Source organism: Microcaecilia unicolor, chromosome 5, assembly GCF_901765095.1.
Source record: "Microcaecilia unicolor chromosome 5, aMicUni1.1, whole genome shotgun sequence".
In the NCBI taxonomy this organism is placed as follows: Eukaryota; Metazoa; Chordata; class Amphibia; order Gymnophiona; family Siphonopidae; genus Microcaecilia; species Microcaecilia unicolor.
In genome coordinates, this window is record NC_044035.1 from 81,622,091 (window position 1) to 81,641,404 (window position 19,314).

At 43.3% G+C, this 19,314-nt stretch overlaps 1 protein-coding gene across 1 annotated transcript in view; it reads right to left on the bottom strand.

The window, feature by feature from the left end:
- Positions 1-14,651, bottom strand: part of TNKS2 (tankyrase 2) — a 163,499-nt gene extending 148,848 nt beyond the window's left edge. Inside the window, exons 1-2 of the mRNA XM_030203045.1 lie at positions 14,065-14,651; positions 313-537 (exon numbers count right to left, since the gene is read on the bottom strand). Coding sequence (XP_030058905.1) covers positions 313-537; positions 14,065-14,254 — 415 coding nt within the window. The 5' untranslated portion in view covers positions 14,255-14,651. The remainder of the gene's footprint in view (positions 1-312; positions 538-14,064) is intronic.
- Between the last annotated feature and the right edge of the window lie 4,663 nt (positions 14,652-19,314).

Genomic DNA, 19,314 nt, shown 5'->3' on the forward strand with positions numbered 1-19,314 from the left:
CGAACGCTTTCCACACGCTAAAAAAAATAGATTTTGTTTTTTTAGCACTATGGGGGACATCGCCACGTGCTAAGTAATTAGCGTATAGTTAGTGCATGAGCCCTTACCACCTAAAAAACAGGTGGTGGTAAGACTCACGCACTAATGTAGAAAAATGGCCTTAGCACACGGGAATGCCCCACGCAAGCACTCAATAAGGTCACTTTTTCCCGCAGTTTGGTAAAAGGACTCCTAAATAAATAAAGTTTGTAGCTAATGGGGAGATTCTGTGTCCTTCACCAATGGCTGTGGCAATACTTCAGTCATATTTACCTATGCACACATCTATTTTTCCCTTGATGGCAGCTTCATGAAGAGGAGTATAGTTCCAATTATCTCGAGCATTCGGATCAGCACCATGTCTCAAGAGAAGATTGACAACTTCAGCATGACCAAAAGAACAGGCATTATGCAAAGGAATGAGACCCCCATCATCCCTTGCGTGGACATTGGCACCATTCTGGAGCAGATATTCTACCACATCTTTTCGGCCAAAACCTGCAAGGAAAGGACAAACCACCCAATATTGAGATAGCACCTACTCAGTACCTATTCAAAGAAAGACTTGAAAAGTACAATACTGGTAATAATATGAAAAATAAAATGTAAACAATAAAGCCAAAATATATCTGTGTGTACAAAAGTTTTGGCTACCATCTTTCTTTTTTTTTTTTTTTTTTTTGGGGGGGGGGGGGGGGGGTTGTTTAACATCTTTCCACCCGACTACTCCCACTGCTATAATTCATAGATACCTAACAAAACATTCTGAAATGGCACAGTGGCTCATGCAGAGGACCTGGGTTCAACTCTCACTTTCTAAGCTAGCTGGAGCTGAAACTACTGCAAAGAAAGCTCACAGCCCCTGGGAGAGAGGAAGTGGGACTAGACATTGCAGATATCACTCAAAGGAATGACCAGATTTTGTATGTGTGTTTACTAAGCTTTGGACACAGCCATGATCTGTGGTGTCTGGTGAAGAAAGTCACTGCAATGGACAAGATAAGTGAGTTGGTAGGGATTAAAATAGAAAAAAAAAATAAAAAAAGTGTATTCCTGTCATAGCCCAGAACAAAACTGGTTTTGATTGAGCTGAAGTTCAAATCAGTAGGAAGAAAGAAATATGGCAGGCCAAAAAAATACACACAAAAATATTTTGTAAAAAATTTCAAACAGATAGGATGCATGCACATATCCTGCTCCCCATTTACGGGATACCTAAATAGTAAGAATTAAAGCATGAGATAAGCAAGAGCTTTATTTGCAAGAATATAACCTGCGAAAGCATGTGATGCAGTACTGTATCAAGCATGGGCAGGCTACACTGGGCTTCTTGCAGTCTTTATCTACCATCATTTTCTGTTTCTAAGCACTATAATAAGTTAGGTATAAATTAAAAGGTAAAAAAAAATGTGTAGCCACATAGCAGAAAAAATTAGTAATTAAAAAGTTTCCACATTAGAAGAGAAGATGACAACTCCAAAAAACTGTATAGCAGTATTAGATATCCAAGAGCTCCAACAAATAATGTCCACTATTTAATAAGAGTAATATCCTCATTGGGACACAAATACATTATTACTGTAAAAGTTTTGTATCCATATTTTTTGTCTTAATTTCACTGCTCTGAATAACATGGAAACCTTAAAATGAGCTAAAAGTTAAAGTTTGGATATTAAAAATGTTCTATAAACGTCGAGAAAAACTCTAAGTGATTAAAAATTTTGGTTTATCCAGATGTATCGAGGGAGATGCAAGCACGTCGAAAAAGATTCCTTCAAAAGAAACAAACAAGAAGTGATTCAATTGGGAGCAACCTTTTTTCTTAAATTTCCGTGCAAATGTCTAGTTAACTATCACTCTGAGACATTTGTATTTTATGATCCTTCCCAACTTGAGTCATTTATTACAACTAGAAGGGTAGTTGAGTAGAAGCTCCAATAATTAATAATGCTTGAATTAGTATGTATAGGATCAAGCACACGCCCGCTTACTCTTTTTAAGTATATGTTCTTTACTCTTCAACATAATGTTTATTTTGAACTCCCCAATGTGGACTTATGTTGGGTTAATTGTAGAAATACTAAATATGATTATAATTTCCTATGTTGTTAAATCATAATTAACCAACTTTATGAACAAGTTTGATATGATATGCTTGTATCTATTTGAAAAATTTTATAAATAAAAATAAAATGAGCTAAAAGTGATTTTAAACTTTATATACAAAAACTCCAACACTGGGATACTTTTTGTAATTGATTCTATGGCACCTCCTCTTGAGATAACGCTCATCGGTTAATCATTCAGATAAGGAAATGCAAAAATGGTGCGAAAGGACATTCAAGTGGATGTCTCAGATAGTGGGGTTCCCCATGGGTCTGTGTTGGGACCGCTGCTTTTTAACACATTTATAAATGATCTAGATATGGAAATAACTAGTGAGGCAATTAAATTTGCCGACGACACGAAGTTATTCAAAGTTGTTAAATCGCAAGAGGATTGTGAAAAATTGCAAGATGACCTTACGAGACTGGGAGACTGGGCATCCAAATGGCAGATGATGTTTAATGTGAGCAAGTGCAAAGTGATGCATGTGGGGAAAAAGGAACCCGAACTAGATGCAAGGTTCCACTTTAGGAGTCACCAACCAGGAAAAGGATCTAGGAGTCGTCGTTGACGATACTTTGAAACCATCTGCTCAGTGTGCTGCGGAAGCAAAGAAAGCAAATAGAATGTTAGGTATTATTAGGAAAGGAATGGAAAATAAAAACTAAGATGTTATAATGCCTTTGTATCGCTCCATGGTGCGACCTCACCTTGAATACTGTGTGCAATTCTGGTCACTGCATCTCAAAAAAGATAGAGTGTAATTAGAAAAGGTACAGAGAAGGGCAAAGAAAATGATAAAGGGGATGGGATGACTTCCCTACGAGGAAAGGCTGAAATGGCTTTCTTCAGCTTGGAGAAAAGACGGCTGAGGGGAGATAGGAAAGAGGTATATAAAATACTGAGTGGAGTGGAATGGGTAAACGTGAATCGCTTGTTTACTCTTTCCAAAAATACTAGGACTAGGGGGCATGCAATGAAGTTACAAAGTAGTAAATTTAAAACAAAACGGAGAAAATACTTCTTCACAATGTGTAATTAAACTCTGGAATTCATTGCCAGAGAATGTGGTAAAAGCAGTTAGATTACCGGGATTTAAAAAATGTTTGGATAGCTTCCTAAAAGAAAAGTCCATAAGCCATTATTAAAATGGACATGGGAAAATCCACTGCTTATTTCTGGGATAAGCAGCATAAAAATGTATTGTACTGTTTTGGGATCTTGCCAGGTACTTGTGACCTGGATTGGCCACTGTTGGGAACAGGATACTGGGCTTGATGGACCTTCGGTCTGTCCCAGTATGGCAACACTTAAAAAAAAAAACAAAAAAAAAAAAAAACACCCTTCTAAAATGCTCACATCCATAAAGTTTTAAACATCCACTGCTAGGAAGCATATCAAGGCTTTGTCTTAAATCTCCTTACTGCAAAATGGCAGTATATTTCATAGAAAATGCAATAATCAACATTTGGTCTGAAAAAAGCTGATCTATTTATAGTCAATTTCAGTACCTCATGGTAATTCAAATATACATAGACTCACAGCACTAATATTAAAACTGCATGAAGGCCACATAAGAAAAGCACAAAACTGGGCTTGTGATGTTAACAAGCTTTGCAAGCTGCTCCCTATATTCACCATTTAGATATCATTACATAAGCTTGTGGTAACTTTAACAGCGCTGAACACTTGACAGTATGTCTAATTAGACAACACAAGACAGTTTGTAAAGTGTTATGTCAGAAATCAGGGTCTTCAACCAAAATCTGTGCAAGTCACATCCATTTATCATAAAACTGAAAGCTTCAGCCTAGTTAAATGTTATAGCTCCTTCTCAAGGTGTTAACAACCACATAATTCACATGTGATGTGAACCTTACATGCCAGAATCATTTTATATGGCTCTATAAAATTAAAAATAACTAGGCTGCAGACAACATGCGTGTACAAAAAAACAAACAAAAAGATCTGCTCACTCAAATCACTACAGCATCTCTCACAAACCATCACAAGTAAAAAGTAAAATAAATTATTTTATTGGTAGCTAGGTGTCTATTGTATTTGTAACATTTATATCCCACATTTTCCCACCCATTAGCAGGCTCAATGTGGCTTACATAATACCGTAAAGGCAATCGCCAATTCCGGTAGATGTTAAACAAATACAATTTAAAATAGGGTTTGGTGAGGTTAGAGTAAACAGGTACAAAAAGGGACAAGGAAATAAAGGAATATATAATGTCCAATGCGATGTAAGGTAATGAAGCATTGCAGAGTTGAGGCATTTAAGTAGGGCCGGTAGGGTAGGCCTTGCAAAACAAATAGGTCTTTAATGATCGCCTATGCAGTCTGGTACCATCTGATGCTTGATAAATTGTCATTTAGCATAAAAACATAAGAAAAAGACAAGTATAGGACTAAATACAACAGACACCAAAAAGAGTTTTTGAAGTTCACCATGGGGTTCATTTACAAAGCACTTATGGCGTATGTACACATTGGATTTCCCACTTCCATTTTTCAGCACACAAGGCAAACTGTAAAATTTGCAAAACTGGCTATATTATGGTAGAAATATTTAGAAAACATTTTGTCTGGCACCTAACGGAACCAAGAGGAAAATCTGAAAGCTTCCAACATTCTGAAAATGGTGCTTGCTTCCAAACAGTTGACAATGGATAATCACCAACCCTGTGTTGCTTGGCTCCGACCGACACTGGGCTTCCCAACCAGCCAGACTGGCATCGGTTGTTATCACTGTCTACCCAGGACTCTTCATTCAAGAGATTCTTGCTCTATAAAGAACAAGTCAGTCTGGCCTTGACCTGTGTCATGCACAGGAGGTGCTCCTTGTTACTCAGAGTGCGCTGACCATTGATCCAGCAAGGACTGCTACAATGACAACATATGTGCTCGTGCCCTGGGGACAAGGACAAGCACCATCATCATAGATCCAAAGACTTGTATGTAAGTTCCATGCCTCAGACACTCTCTCTGTGATCTCACTTGAGTCTCCTCTGGTCAGTCTGGGTGAGACCTCATTCAGAATACTGTGTACAATTCGGGAGATCATACCTCCAAAAAGATATAAACAAAAAGGAGCGGTCCAGAGGACAGCTACTAAAATGGTCAGTGCTCTTCATCATAAACAGTATTGGGACAGACTTAAAAGATCTCAATATGTATTCTCTGGAAGAAAGGCGGCAAAGGAGAGATATGATAGAGATATTTAAATACCTAATATAATAATTCGCACCTCCAACATTCTGAAGCTGATTCCATGGCAGTGAAGCCGTGTAGTGTTTGTAGGGTTCATAATTGCCCAGGGAAAGAAACACGACGTCAGAAGGAGAAGGGACCAACCAAAGGCCTCGCACTCGCTCTCAGTGCTCCGCCCTCGGAGGGAAGGGAAGGCTGCATATAATATTCACCAACCAGAAGTTTGTTCCCTCCCTCCGAGTTCCAGGGTCGTCATCCGTCCCCCCTCCCTCCCAGTTCCAAGGTTGTCGTCCCTACTTCCCTCCGAATTTTAAAAGTCATCTGACTTACCTCACACGGTAAAAAGCGTGCAGGCTCGGCACTTACTTCAGTTTTCCCTTCTCTGTCTCTCAGCTCTGGTCCCACCCTTGCGGAAACAGGAAATGAGGGCGGGACCAGAGCTGAGAGACACAGAAGGGAAAACTGAAGTGCCGAGCCTGCACGCTTTTTACCGCTGCTGCCGGCCGCTGTAACTCCGACGAGGTAAGTCAGGATGACTTTTAAAATTCAGAGGGAGGGGGCCTGGAACTGGAAGGGAGGGGGGGACCCTGGAACTGGAAGGGAGGGAGGGAGGACCCTGGAACTGGAAGGGAGGACCCTGGAACTGGAAGGGAGCACCCTGGAACTGGGAGGGAGGGAGGGGGGCCCTGGAATTGGGAGGGAGAGAACCTGGAATTGGGAGGGGGGACGCTGGAACTTCCCTTAAAAACATTAATGGCAGAAGGTGATTACCTTGCTAGCGCCCGTTTCATTTCAATGAGAAACAAGCTTTTTTTACTAGTACGGCATAAATGCACAGGAGGCAAGTTTCTTTTAATTGAAAGGAAACTCTGGATGAGGGGGCATAGGATGAAAGTGAAAGGGGACAGACTCATAAGTAACCCGAGGAGATATTTCTTCAGAGAAAGGGTGGTGAAATCGTAGAAGGGCCTCCCAGTGGAGGAGACAAAACTGTACCTGAATTTAACAGAGCTTGGGACATGTACATAGGCTCTCTTAAGGGAAAGTAGATGGCATGGATGGGCAGACTGAATATGCCATATGCCCCCTGATATAGCATATCGGTGCCTAACCGGCAACATTCAGAGATAACTGGTTCTCTCCTACTGAATATTGCTGGTTTGCACCAAGAGAATAACTGGCTACATCGTGCAATTTATCCAGTTGGGTGCTGATATTCAGAGCCCAACCAGGTAAGTTTAGTGGTCAAATAGGACCGAATAAATAGCTGTCCTAACTTTGACCACTAAATCATTAACCGGTTAGCGGCAAATATCGTCATATTCGGGTTTAACGCTAGTGACGGACAGCAAAAGCGCAGTACACCACTGGTTGAATATCAGGCCCACGGTCTTTATCTGCCTTCATCCATCTGTTTCTATGTTTTGCAGTTACTTTCTCTCTTGCCGAGAACATTCTTGCTTCTCCTCTATCAAACTAATACTAACGTGCCTGCCTCTCTGCTTAAACAAACTCAAAACTTTGGTTGAATTTTCTCAGCACCCCTAAGTGCATGGAGCAGCATACTTAGGGCCATTCTCTGGAATTTCCAGCCAGCATTTTCAGAGAAGGCAAGAAGGCCAAAGCGGGAACCGCCTACATGAGCAATTTAGCTTTTCCTGCACAGAGTTCTTGGATCATCTGCATAACTATTCAATGCAGAATATGAACAGAATTCGGCAAGATCAGCCCATGCAGCCAGAAGAGCAGAGAAGCATTAAGCATGAAGCCCAAGAGGAAAGCTTGGGAAGGTAGAGGGACTCATTCTAGGGCCAGTGAAACAGAAAGGAGAGGAGAGAATGTTTTGGGGGAAGGAAGAGTCTAGGGGGGAATGAAGTCCGAGGTGAGCAACTGGTAGGGTTGGCTGAGAACACAGAATGGAGAGTCAAGCTTTGGGAGGGGGACATTTGTTAAGGGGGACCCTAATTAACTCTTGAACCTAAACCACAACACTAGCACTACCCACACTACAACCCTCTCCCCACGTCTCTTCCTATTGTCCTACTCTACATAACTGGATTACCACTGTGATACTTTGTACCATACTTTGTGTTATCTATGCGGTACTTTGTACCAAATTTTGTAAGCCGCACTGAACCTGCTATCGAGCAGGGGGGTATAAATGCTATAAATAACTAAAGTTACAAACCTGGTGAGGAACAGTTGGGCCTTATGGTGTCTTTTTTACAATACTGAAGTTCATTCTCCATCTATAAACAATTTATTATTTTGGAAGAGGATGGAATACAAGCTTAGCACATTTCCACTCAAAAGCAAAACAATTATATATAATAATAATCTTACATTGATTTTTACACTTAAAAAAAAAAAGCATGGGAGAGTAAAACCTGCACAGCACAGCAGGTACAGCCTAAGCCACCTTTCTGGGCAGACTGGTCTTTATCTGCTTTCATTTATCATGTTACATTAAAAAAAAAAGTTTATTATTGCAAAACCAGATTGTAATCGATTTAGCTTGTAATTTGCATGGTAGAAAGTTGAAACCCAGAACCTCTGGGGAACCATTTTCCGAAATGCTCCCCATTCCATGCGCAGGACCCAAGAGGCAGGCAGAGCTCAAGTATTAATGTGTTGATGAAACGATGGTGAAGAGAAGAGAGATTTAGATTTGTTTAACAAATGGGCATCATTCTGGGAAAGAGGAAACCTATTCTAAAAAGATGGTCTCTACATTAACCAGGATGGAATCAGGCTGCTAGCACAAACTTTTGAAAAGGAGATACAGCACTTTTTAAACTAAAATCTGAGGGAAAAACCAACAAATAGATCAAGAGCACACAGTTCAGAGTGAGGCACCTCTGAAGGATACTAACAAAACAGACAAGTTAGGGTTTCCCTAGAGAGAAGTTGCAACAAAGGCAAAAAGAAAGTCAGGAACCTTAAGGAGAGGACAGAATCAACAGACCAAATTATCCCTGTCAACTGCTAAGCAGCATGTAGATACAAATAAAACACACACTGAAATGTCCGTACAAATGCTGGAAGCCTAAAAAAATAAGATGGGACTGTTAAGAGTATATGGTACCAAATCAAGAGGTAGATATAATAGGCATCAAAGAGACCTGGCAAAAGGAGGATAGCCAATGGGATACTGTGTTGCCTGGGTACAAATTATATCTCAACTAGTAAAAAAGACCCGTTTCTGACACAAATGAAACGGGCGCTAGCAAGGTTTTCCTCGGCTCCCCTGCAGCCACCCATGTCCAGCACCCTCCTCTCCCTCTGCAGCCACCCATGTCCAGCGACCCTCTTCTCTCCCCTGCCCCCCTGCAGCCACCCATGTCCAGCGACCCCCTGCCCCCCTGCAGCCACCCATGTCCAGCAACCCCCCTCTCTCCCCTGCCCCCCTCCAGCCACCCATGTCCAGCGACCCTCCTCTGGACATGGATCAGCTGTGAGGCATGTTTTTTTTTCCCCCAGGTTCTGAAGTTGACATCATAATGGCTACGGTGATGTCAGCCTGATCTACGGAGCCTAGCAGACCAACTCGGAATAAGCCACAATCCCAGACAAGTCAGAACGTTGGAGGTGAGAATTATTATATAGGATGATAGGGTGGTTCAAATTGGAGGGAGGGTTTGACTATATGTTAAAGAGGGAATTGAGTCCAAGAATAAAAATTAATCAGGAAACAGATGGCAACATAGATAGAAATTCCATGTGTGAAGGGAAAGAGAATACTGATAAGGTTATATACTGTCCATCAGGCCAGAACAGACAGATACATGATGAAATGTTAGTAGAAGTTAGGGAAGCTAGCAAATTTGGCAACACTATACTAAGGGATGATTTCAGTTACCCCAATATTGGCTGGATAAACATCACATCAGGAAGTAGTACTAGGCAGGTAAAGATCCTAGATTTAAACAATTAACTGTTTAATGGAGCAGCTGGTTCAGGAACCTCTAGGAGGTAAGCCCCCTGCCACAATATAACCAGTACATCACAGATCTTAACTTAAATAAACCTGTGGTGCTAACATATGATGTCACTAACTGCTCTCTGCTAAACGACTTGTGCCCTGCCTTGCAACTGAGATGTATACTGGCCCCGATCCTGAGGAACTGTCTCTCACTGGAGGCATGTAGATAACCTTGGACAAGGACTATTGTTTATGCAGCCCCAGACCAGTTGGAGCACCAAGTACTAGGGAATATCCAAAGATAACAAAGACATTCTTGTGGTTTGCCTAGCTACAACAACAGGGCATGAGCCAATTGCCTATCAGGATATCATGGACTGAAGAATATCTCTGATAAAAAAAAAACAATATATAAGATACACTTGCAAAAGGAAGAGGACACAATGAAGCAATGACATGGCGCACACAGATATTACAACACAACAGCACTACCTCCAACCCTGCTGCACCTGCCATTCCAGCTATCACTGTGAGACCACTGTACCAGCATACTGAAGTTGTATAATTTAAGTTCAGTGATCACTAGTCCAACTGGGTTTACAGGTTGCTTTTGCCAATGAGGAGCGTGGGTTAAATCATCTGACTTCTGTTCAGTTATTATCCTAAGAGTTATTAGGAGATAATGTTGCAGACTTATAAAATCGGTTGCAAAACATTATTTCTGTATACGCTATCTTTTTGTAATTAAATATTTCTCTATTTGCTTAGTGTGATCCATATTGCTTATCAGTGAATAAGAGGGATTTCTAGATTTGGGATCTGTGTATAGATGTGTAAATTATTGCACTAAATCTAGGGGAAAACACATCTATGGTACAACCCCCCCCCCCCCCCCCCAGGGGGAGTGTCATAACTGTATCCCTCAAACTGACAAGAGGAGGCACTATTTTAGATCAGATTCTTAGTAGAATGCCAAATTTAGTGCAAGAGGTAGTGGTTTTGGTGCTGCTTGGCAATAGTAATCATAATTGTAAGCTCTTTTGAGCAGGGACTGTCGTGTCAGGTGTTCAGCGCTGCGTGCATCTGGTAGCGCCATACAAATGCTAATAATAATAAAATGATCAATTTTGAGATAATTGAGCCTACAAATAGGAAGGAAAATGTAGGATACAAATGTAAAATAAAATAACCAGAGTGAACACAAAGGAAACAACAGCAATAGCATTTAACTTTTGAAAGAGCACCCTTGATAAAATGAGGAAAATGGTTTAAAGCTAAAAAAAAAAAAAAAAAAACTGCTGCAAAGATTAAAAGTTTAAAAATCAGGCATGGACATTGTTATCTTGGAAGCCCAGATCAATTGTATTCTACTTATCAAAAAAGGAGGAAGGCAGGCAATGACAGACAGGATGGTAAGAGGCTATTGGAATCAAAAGAACATCTCTCAAAAAAAATGGAAAAAGGATCCGAATGAAGGAAACAGGAAGCAGCATAAGTACTGGCAAGTAAACGCAAGGCACTGATAAAGAAGGCTAAAAGAACTTGAAAAGAAGCTTACTGTAGAAGTAAAAATATTTTCTGGTATATTACAAGCAGAAAACCTGTGCTAAAGTCAGTTGGACCATTACATCAAGGAGTTAAAGGAGCATTCAAGGAGAGACTAAATGAATTCTTGGCTTTGGTCTTTACTGAGGAGGATGTAAGGAAGGTACCTGTGGTAATGATACAGAGGAACTAAAAGAAATTTAACTGGAGTATATAAAAAGCCAAACCAACAAAGTAAAGGCCAGCAAATCACATGGATTATATGGCATACACCTGAGGGTACTGAAAGAACTCAAAATTTAAATTGCTAATCGACTATCAGTAACTTGTCATTAAAATCATCCTCTGTACCAGAAGACTGGAAGGTGGCCAATATAATGCCAATTAAAAAAAAGGGTTTCAGGGGTGAAGAAATTACAAACTGTAAACCCAATATTAGTGCCTGACAAAATGGCAGAAAGTATTATAAAGAACAAAATGGACCCATGAGAGGAGACAAATACAGTTTAATGGGACAGAGTCAACAGATTCAGTCAAAGTCTTGCCTCACTAATCTGCTACAACTTTTTTTAAGGCGTGAATAAACATGTGAATAAAAGCAAGCCAGTTGATGTAGTGTCTAGATTTTCAGTAAGCTTTTGACAAAGTTCCTCATAAAAGTCTCCTGAAAAAAATTACAAAGCCAAGGGATAGGAGGCAATGCTCAGTTGTGGAGTGGGAGATGGTTTTAAAAAAAATAGAGCAGGGTTAGATGGCCAATTCTGTCAATGGAAGGAGGTGAACAGTAGAGTGTCACAAGCTTCTGTACTGGGGCTGGTGCTTTTTAACATATTTAGAAATTATCTGGAAATGGGGACAAGCAAGATGAACAAGTTTGCAGATGACAAAACTGTTCAAAGTTGTTAAATCGCATGCAAACTGCATGAAATTGCAGTAGGACCTTAGGAGGCTGTGCATCAAACAGGCATGTGAAATTGAATGTGGACGAGTGCAAAGTGAGGCACATTGGGAACAATAATCCACATTAAAAATACATGATACTAGGTCCCATATTTGGAGTCACCCCTGAAGAAAAGGATTTAGGGGGTCATCATGGACAATACAATGAAATCTTCTGCCCATTGGGAGGTAGTGGCCAAAAAAAGCAAACAGAATATTAGAAATTATTTGGAAAGAAACAGAATAAAATAGAATATTATAATACCTCTGTATCACTCCATGGTGAGACTGCACCTAAGTATAATTATGGTCACCGCATCTCACAAAAGATGTAGTGGAACTGAAAAATGTACAAAGGATAACCAAAATGATTACAGAGATGGAACTCACATATGAGAAAAGGCTAAAGAGGTTAGGGCTCTTCATCTTGGAGAAGAGACAGCGAGGGGAGATACAATATTGATTGTTTATATCAAAAAGTACAAAGACTAGGAGACCCTCCATGAAATTACAGAGCAGCACATTTAAAATAAATGGGAAAAATTTATTTCACTCAATTTATAGTTAGGATCTGGAACTCATTGCCAGAGCAGATAGTCAAAGCAGTAAACTGGCTTTAAAAAAAAGATCTGGACAAATTTCTGAAGGAAAGTCCGTAAATCATTATTAAAGTAGGCCAGGGGAAAGCCACTGTTTATCCCTGAGGTTAAGTAGCATGGAATCTTGCTACTTTTTGGGCCTCTGGCCAGTACTTGTGACCTGGACTGGTCACTGCTAGAAACAGTATGACAACTCTTATGCTCTCCAACGATAGACTTCTTTACACATTATAAAAATTCAAATAATAAAAATCCAATTCTTTTGGCTTTTTCATGTTACTTAGAAACATGATGGTGGATAAGAGCCAAATGGCCCATCCACAGCAATCACCAGGGGCGGACTAACCATTTGGGCAACCCAGAGACTCTCCCCCCCCCCCCCCCCCACCCACACACAACAGCTCCCTGAGCCTCAGTAGGCCCTCCCTGGTCCCACCTTGAAGGGCCCTGGTGTTCTAGTGGCCTCTGCAGGGGGCAGGAAAGAACACTCTTTCCTGCCCGCTGCCGCTATTCTGCCCAACACTGTATGTTTTAAAAATGGCAGCCGGGACTACCTGCAGAAGTCTTGCAAAGACTACCGAGATCTGTGAGACTACCGCAGGAAATCTTGGCACCCAGTATGAAAACATGGTGGCGCCAGGCGGAATAGTGATAGTGGGCAGGAAAGAGTGCGGTTCTTTCCTTCCCCCCGAAGAAGCCACTAGAGCACCAGGGCCCTTCTTGGTAGGACCGGAACGGGCCCACTGAGGCTCGGGGAACTATAATGTTTAGGAGGGGGGCCAATGACCTTTACTGCCCAGGGGCCCAGATCACTGTCAATCTATCCCTGGTGATCGCTATCTCCTTCCTTTCCCTAAGAGATCCCACGTGCCTTTCCCACACTTTCTTAAATTCAGTCAAAGTCCTCAACTCCACCAGGAGGCGATTCCAGGCATCCTCCACCCTTTATGATAAAAAGCATTTCCTTAGATTACTCCTGAGCCTATAACATCTTAACTTTCATTCTTATGCCCTCTGGTTCCAGAGTTTTCCTTTATTTGCTCATGGATCAGTGTCCAGATTAAAGAGGTGCTTTAAACAGCATCTACCTTATCAAGTGGATTACCATGACAACCACAATACTTTGCTTAAGTACATCATTAAAATTATTTACATTGATCATTTCCAGGTTACCAAGACTTAATTGGTCCATATTGCTCATGATTTGACAAATGACATCATACAGAGTGAATGACCCAACAGATTCCATTCCATCTGAGATAGTATGTAACCTTGCTACAGAAGTAAACTGCCTTGAAAAGTTAGACCACACATTAAGGCGCTACCTCAAAAATTATCCTAAACCAGGAATGGGTACATGACAAGCACTGTGTTAAAAGGTCTGTTACGTATACCTACGAAATGGTGACCACTCAAAAAGTGCCAAACAACTGAGAAACAGAAATCGCTGTAAATGTCAAGACAGAAAAATGTTGATAATAACGTATGCTCCGACACAGCCATTTTAAAACTTTACTACTACAAACCAAACTTTAAAATTGTGAATACTTTTCTCACATTATAGAAAGAAGAAATACTCAAGGTTTCAGTGACGAGACTTGCGCAACTTTCGTCCCTAACCCGGGCCCGTGAAAGCTCCCAGTCTCCAGGGTGGGATTTGGGGCAGTCGGAGAGACTCCTAGCCGCAGTGCTTACCTGCCGCGAAGTGCAACGGGGTGGACTTCCGGCCCGCGGTGTCGCGACTGTTCACATTATCAGCGCTCACCAGCTTCTTCACGCGCTCCACGTCTCCGTTCCTGCAGGCTTCGAAGAGCTCCCGAGCCGGTTCCCCGCAACCCACCACCTCCGCCGGACCCGAAGCTCCAGCACAGCGGCGGCCTGACATTCTCCACCACCACTCGCCACCGCTGGATAGCGGAAGTGAAGACGTCGAGTCCGGGGCTCCGTGCAGGGCCTGAATCGTGCCCAGGCCGCACTTCCCCCTGCCGGTTGCGACGGCGACAGTCACTGGGAGCCGCTCACCATGGCCTGCCAGGGCGCTCGGCCAGGGGGCGCACTCAGGGCCCCCCACGCGCGCTATTCTCGTGACCTGCCGCCGTCTCCACCTGACAGAGGTGCAAGATCGCTCACCCCATAACAAGCGCTTCGATTACAACGGTAAAGCGAGAGGAGAATGACACCGAGGCTTTCAAACAGTATCACCCTCCAACCCGCTTCACCGCTGAACGAGTAGACACACACAGAAGGATCCACCGATCACGTGATTTGCCGCTTCTGCCTGCGACTCTGAGCGCGTGCGTTTACCGACTGACGTCACGTACGTAGAGCGGCGTGCACAGAAAAATAGAAAGGACTCCAGAAAGCACGCGCATGTGGGCGTTACTGCTAAGTAAGCGCTAATGCTTTTTTAAATGTATGTATTATGTTTCTGTATTATGCACACAGACGGGGCTTTTGAAGAAGAGTGTATTAACTTTCAGGAGATGTGTATTCTTTCCAGTGGCGTAGCCAGAAGGCAATTTTTGGGTGGGCCAACAGGTTGGATGGGTGGGCACTAGAGTTGCCAACTTTTTTGAAAAAGAAAAAAAACAGCAAACCTTATGCACCCATGCTCTGTCCCTACCCCACTCCCCATAACTTCAATGAGGGTTGCAGTGCAGGCTTCAGTGGCTGCAGGCCAATTTAGAGCTAAGGGAAGTACAATAGACTGCACTATTCAGCCCCACTGAGCCATGGTCCTCCAACACATATATGGTATTGAAGCCAAACACATTCTGCATCCAGAGAACCTCCTGGCCCTCCACCAACAATGGATACAGAGCACAGCAAGGACAATTCTCCATAAAACTCATCATATAAAGAAATTTTGCTTTCTAGTGTAATCTCAATTACAGACATATTATAAATTAACTTTAAAAAAATCTATAAAACAAAAGTCACTCACAACCTTGAGCAAATCTACCATGCCAACACTAACTTCCAAAAACAAAGATCCTACCTATGAAAAAGAAGTGCCTTAAATATTATAGTAGGGCCCTACAATACAAATACATTTATCAAGAAAGCTGAACAAGCCAAATTACTACAGAATGCTACATGGAAACTTCATGCTAACAGAATACCTCAGTCACACACACAAGACACAAATGCCAAATACAGAATAAGTGACCACAAACTCTAGAAATATAAATTAAATGGAAACCCCAAGAAACTAGACCTTGCATGTAGTACAACACCAGAGAAACAAGAATGAAAGGCATTTGCTCCTGTGCAAAATATAAAGATGGCACATGCCAGGGATGGTGTTAGGGATTGGTTCCTTGGCCAGAGAAAGCCTGCATGCTGGAAGCTGAAGGCGCAGCCTGGTATGGACTTTGGGGTCCTTTCCTAGATTTCTGTCCTGGACCTCAGCCATGTTTACCATCAACTTTGGCAAGATGTATTCCAAATCCAACATATTATATTCACAACATTGAAAATAAAATATTTTTTATACCTTTTTGTTGTCTGGTCATTTTTTCTCAAATCATATTGGTCCCAGTCTCTGGTTTCTGCTTCCCTCTGTCTTCTCTTAACTCATTTGCCAGGGTCTCCTATTTGACATTTCTTCTTTCTTCATGTCCATCATCCATCTCCCATCACTGTTTTCCTATATTTCCTTGTTCATTATCTCCCCTGTGTTCATATCCCCTCATCCATCATCATTCCTCTGTGCACCTATGCACCCCATGCCCAGCATATCCCTTCTGCATTCCTATTCTCTCCCTTGTCTGGTATCTCTCCCCCCCCCCCCCCCGTGTCCATATACCCCCCTCTCCAGTGTCCAGCATTTTATCTCTATTCCATATCCCCGTTCCCCCCCCCTTGGTCAGGCATTACCCCTCTGTGCCCATGTGCTATCCCCATACAGCATCTCACATTTGTGTCCCTGTCCCCATGCTCCCACCTAATGCCCATCATCTCCCTTCTGTATCTGTATAATTCCCTATGTCCCCTTTCTCCCTCCTCCACACCAATGTGTCCCTCTCCTCTCTGATCCCACCCCACAACCAGTTTCTCTTCCTCTCTTTCCTTCCCCTTATGCATCTGGCTCTTTCTCCCCTGCATCTCTCTCCTTCCCTCTGCATATCATCATCTGCATATCCAGCACCTCTCCTTCCATCCCCACACGTCCAGCATCTCTCTCCCTTTCATCCAGCCCCCTACATGTTCAGCACCTCTTTCCCTTTCATCCAGCCCCCATACATGTCCAGCACCTCTCCCCTTCACTTCAACCCTCTGCATATCCAGCACTTCTCCCCTTCCCTCCACCCCCCCTGCATATCCAGCACCTCTCCCCTTCCTTCCACCCCCTATATATCCAAAACCTCTTTCCTTCCTTCCACCTCCCCTCAGCAAATCCAAACCTCTTCCCTTCCCTCCAACCTCCCCTCTGCAAATCCCAAAACCTCTCCTCTTCCTTCCAACCTCCCCTCTGCAAATCCCAAAACCTCTCTCCTTCCTTCCAACCTCCCCTCTGCAAATCCCAAAACCTCTCTCCTTCCTTCCAACCTCCCCTCTGCAAATCCAAAACCTCTTCCCTTCCCTCCAACCTCCCCTCTGCAAATCCCAAAACCTCTCTCCCTTCCCTCCAACCCTCTGCCCCTGGCAAGTCCACCACCCTGCTGTTCCCTCCCCTCCCTGCCTCCCCTTACTGGGCCAGCACGCAGCACCTCACTGACTTCCTCACCCTCTCCCATCCCTGCCGCAGCACTTCATTTAATGTTGTCGGCGCTGCCGTTACAGTTTCTCACCCCCGCGGCGGCGCTTTACACTTTACCTAACAGCCAACGCTACAGATGCAGCGCTGACATCCGAGTCCGACGTCCTGCTCCGGGGCCTTCCACGCTGATGTAACTTCCTGTTACGGAGGCGGGACGCGGAAGGCCCCGGAGCAGGACGTCGGACTCGGACGTCAGCGCTGCATCTGTAGCGTTGGCTGTTAGGTAAAGTGTAAAGCGCCACCGCGGGGGTGGGAAACTGTAACGACAGCGCCGACAACATTAAATGAAGCGCTGCGGCAGGGGCGGGAGACGGTCACGATAAGGATCTGCTTCTGGGCGGGCGAGCCTGAGGCTAAACTGGGTGGGCCTGGGCCCATCCAGGCCCACCCGTAGCTACGCCCCTGATTCTTTCTCTGGTTTGTGGGGCCGGAGATAAGAATAAACCAGTGCATTTTTTCTAGCGAAAAAGGTGCCACTACTCAAAATGCCAGGCTAATCTTGAGGATGTAGTGATCACTGAGGGACCCACTCCACAATACCCAGGGCCCCTTGAAACCAGTCACAGAATCTATGACAAGGTAGAATTTGTGTGTAGAGCTTGAGCTCGTTCGTTAAAACTTTGGGGACCATGGGTCAATTTTAGCAGACAATGGAAAAGGTACCGGTACTCAGTACCCCCCTCAAAAAAAGCTCTGGAATAAACATGTAAATATCTCTTACTACTCCGTATAATTAGTTTCCTTGTCTTCCAGTTGCACCGGCCTGAGCAAATACTTCCTACTAACAGATGGAGGTAGAGAAAAAAATGTGTTGTTTGATATTTTCAGTGAACTCACTGGTATAACCTGCTGATAGTCTATGGAAATCTCCAGTATTTTTCTCAACCAATAGCAGATGGTAGGTTGCTCATGCAGGTGCTCCTGGGCTAAGGCTTCACAGGGAGGTTGAGCTTAATGGCCGCTCTCAGGTTACCCAGTCCCCAGATTGGACCTGGTTGAGCTCAAAGTTATGCTCCACTGCGCCCAGGTGCACTTTTTAGAATCCACTTGTTTGGCTCTGCCCTACAGGGCCCTGCTGGAGCCTGGGGCATGGAACCCCATCTCCTGCCCCTAGCCTGTATATCCTATTAGGACAGACTTTTTGCTGTCCTAACTTTATACAATTAACTATCCAGTTAGCAGTTTGTATATTGCTGTTAACCAGATTAGAGAATGGCACGGGGACAAAGTTTGCCCTCGTCCCTGCAAGCTCTGTCCTGTCCCCTCCCCTTTCTTCCCCTTGAGCTCTGATCCTGCCCCATCCCCGCAGGCTCTAACCTGTCTGCACAATCCTCAAACAGTTAAGAACATAAGAATAACCATACGGGGTCAGACCAATGGTCCATCTAGCCCAGTATCCTGCCTCCAAAAGTGGCCAATCCAGGTCACAAGTGCATGGCAGAAACTCAGAAGATAGCAATAATTCATGCTACCAATCCCAAGGCAAGCAGTGGCTTCCCCCATGTCCATCTCAGTAATGGACTATGGAATTTTCCTCCAGGAACTTCTCCAAACCTTTTTTAAACCCAGATACGTTAACCACTCTTACCACATCCTCCAGCAATGAGTTCCAGAGCTTAACTATTCTTTGAGTGAAAAAATATTTCCTCTTGTTTTAAAAGTATCTCCATGTAATTTCATTGAGTATCCCCTGGTCTTTGTACTTTTGAAAGAGTGAAAAATCGATTCACTTTTACCTGTTCTACTCTACTCAGGATTTTGTAGACCTCAGTTATATCTCTCAGCTGTCTATTTTCCAAGCTGAAGAGCCCTAAACTCTTTAGCCAGTCCTTATAGGTCTCATGAGTCTAGCCAGCACCTCTCTCCTTTCCCTCCCATGGGTCCAGCCAGCACCTCTCCTCCTCCTCCCATGGGTCCAGCCAGCACCTCTCTCCTTTCCCTACAGCCCCCTGTAGGAGCAAAGCTATTGAAGTACTATCTAGCACTATGCCCGGCCATCCATGTGACTATATAACACTCTTGTTTACTGGACAGAAGCTGCTGCTAAGGTCACCGATGTTCCAGGACAATGAAGCTGTTATCTGCAATTGATACAGGTTGTTACCAGAATGGACATCAATGTAAGAGGTTGTTATCAGAATGGATGTCAATGCAAGGACACTGGAGCTACTGTTTATGTTCTT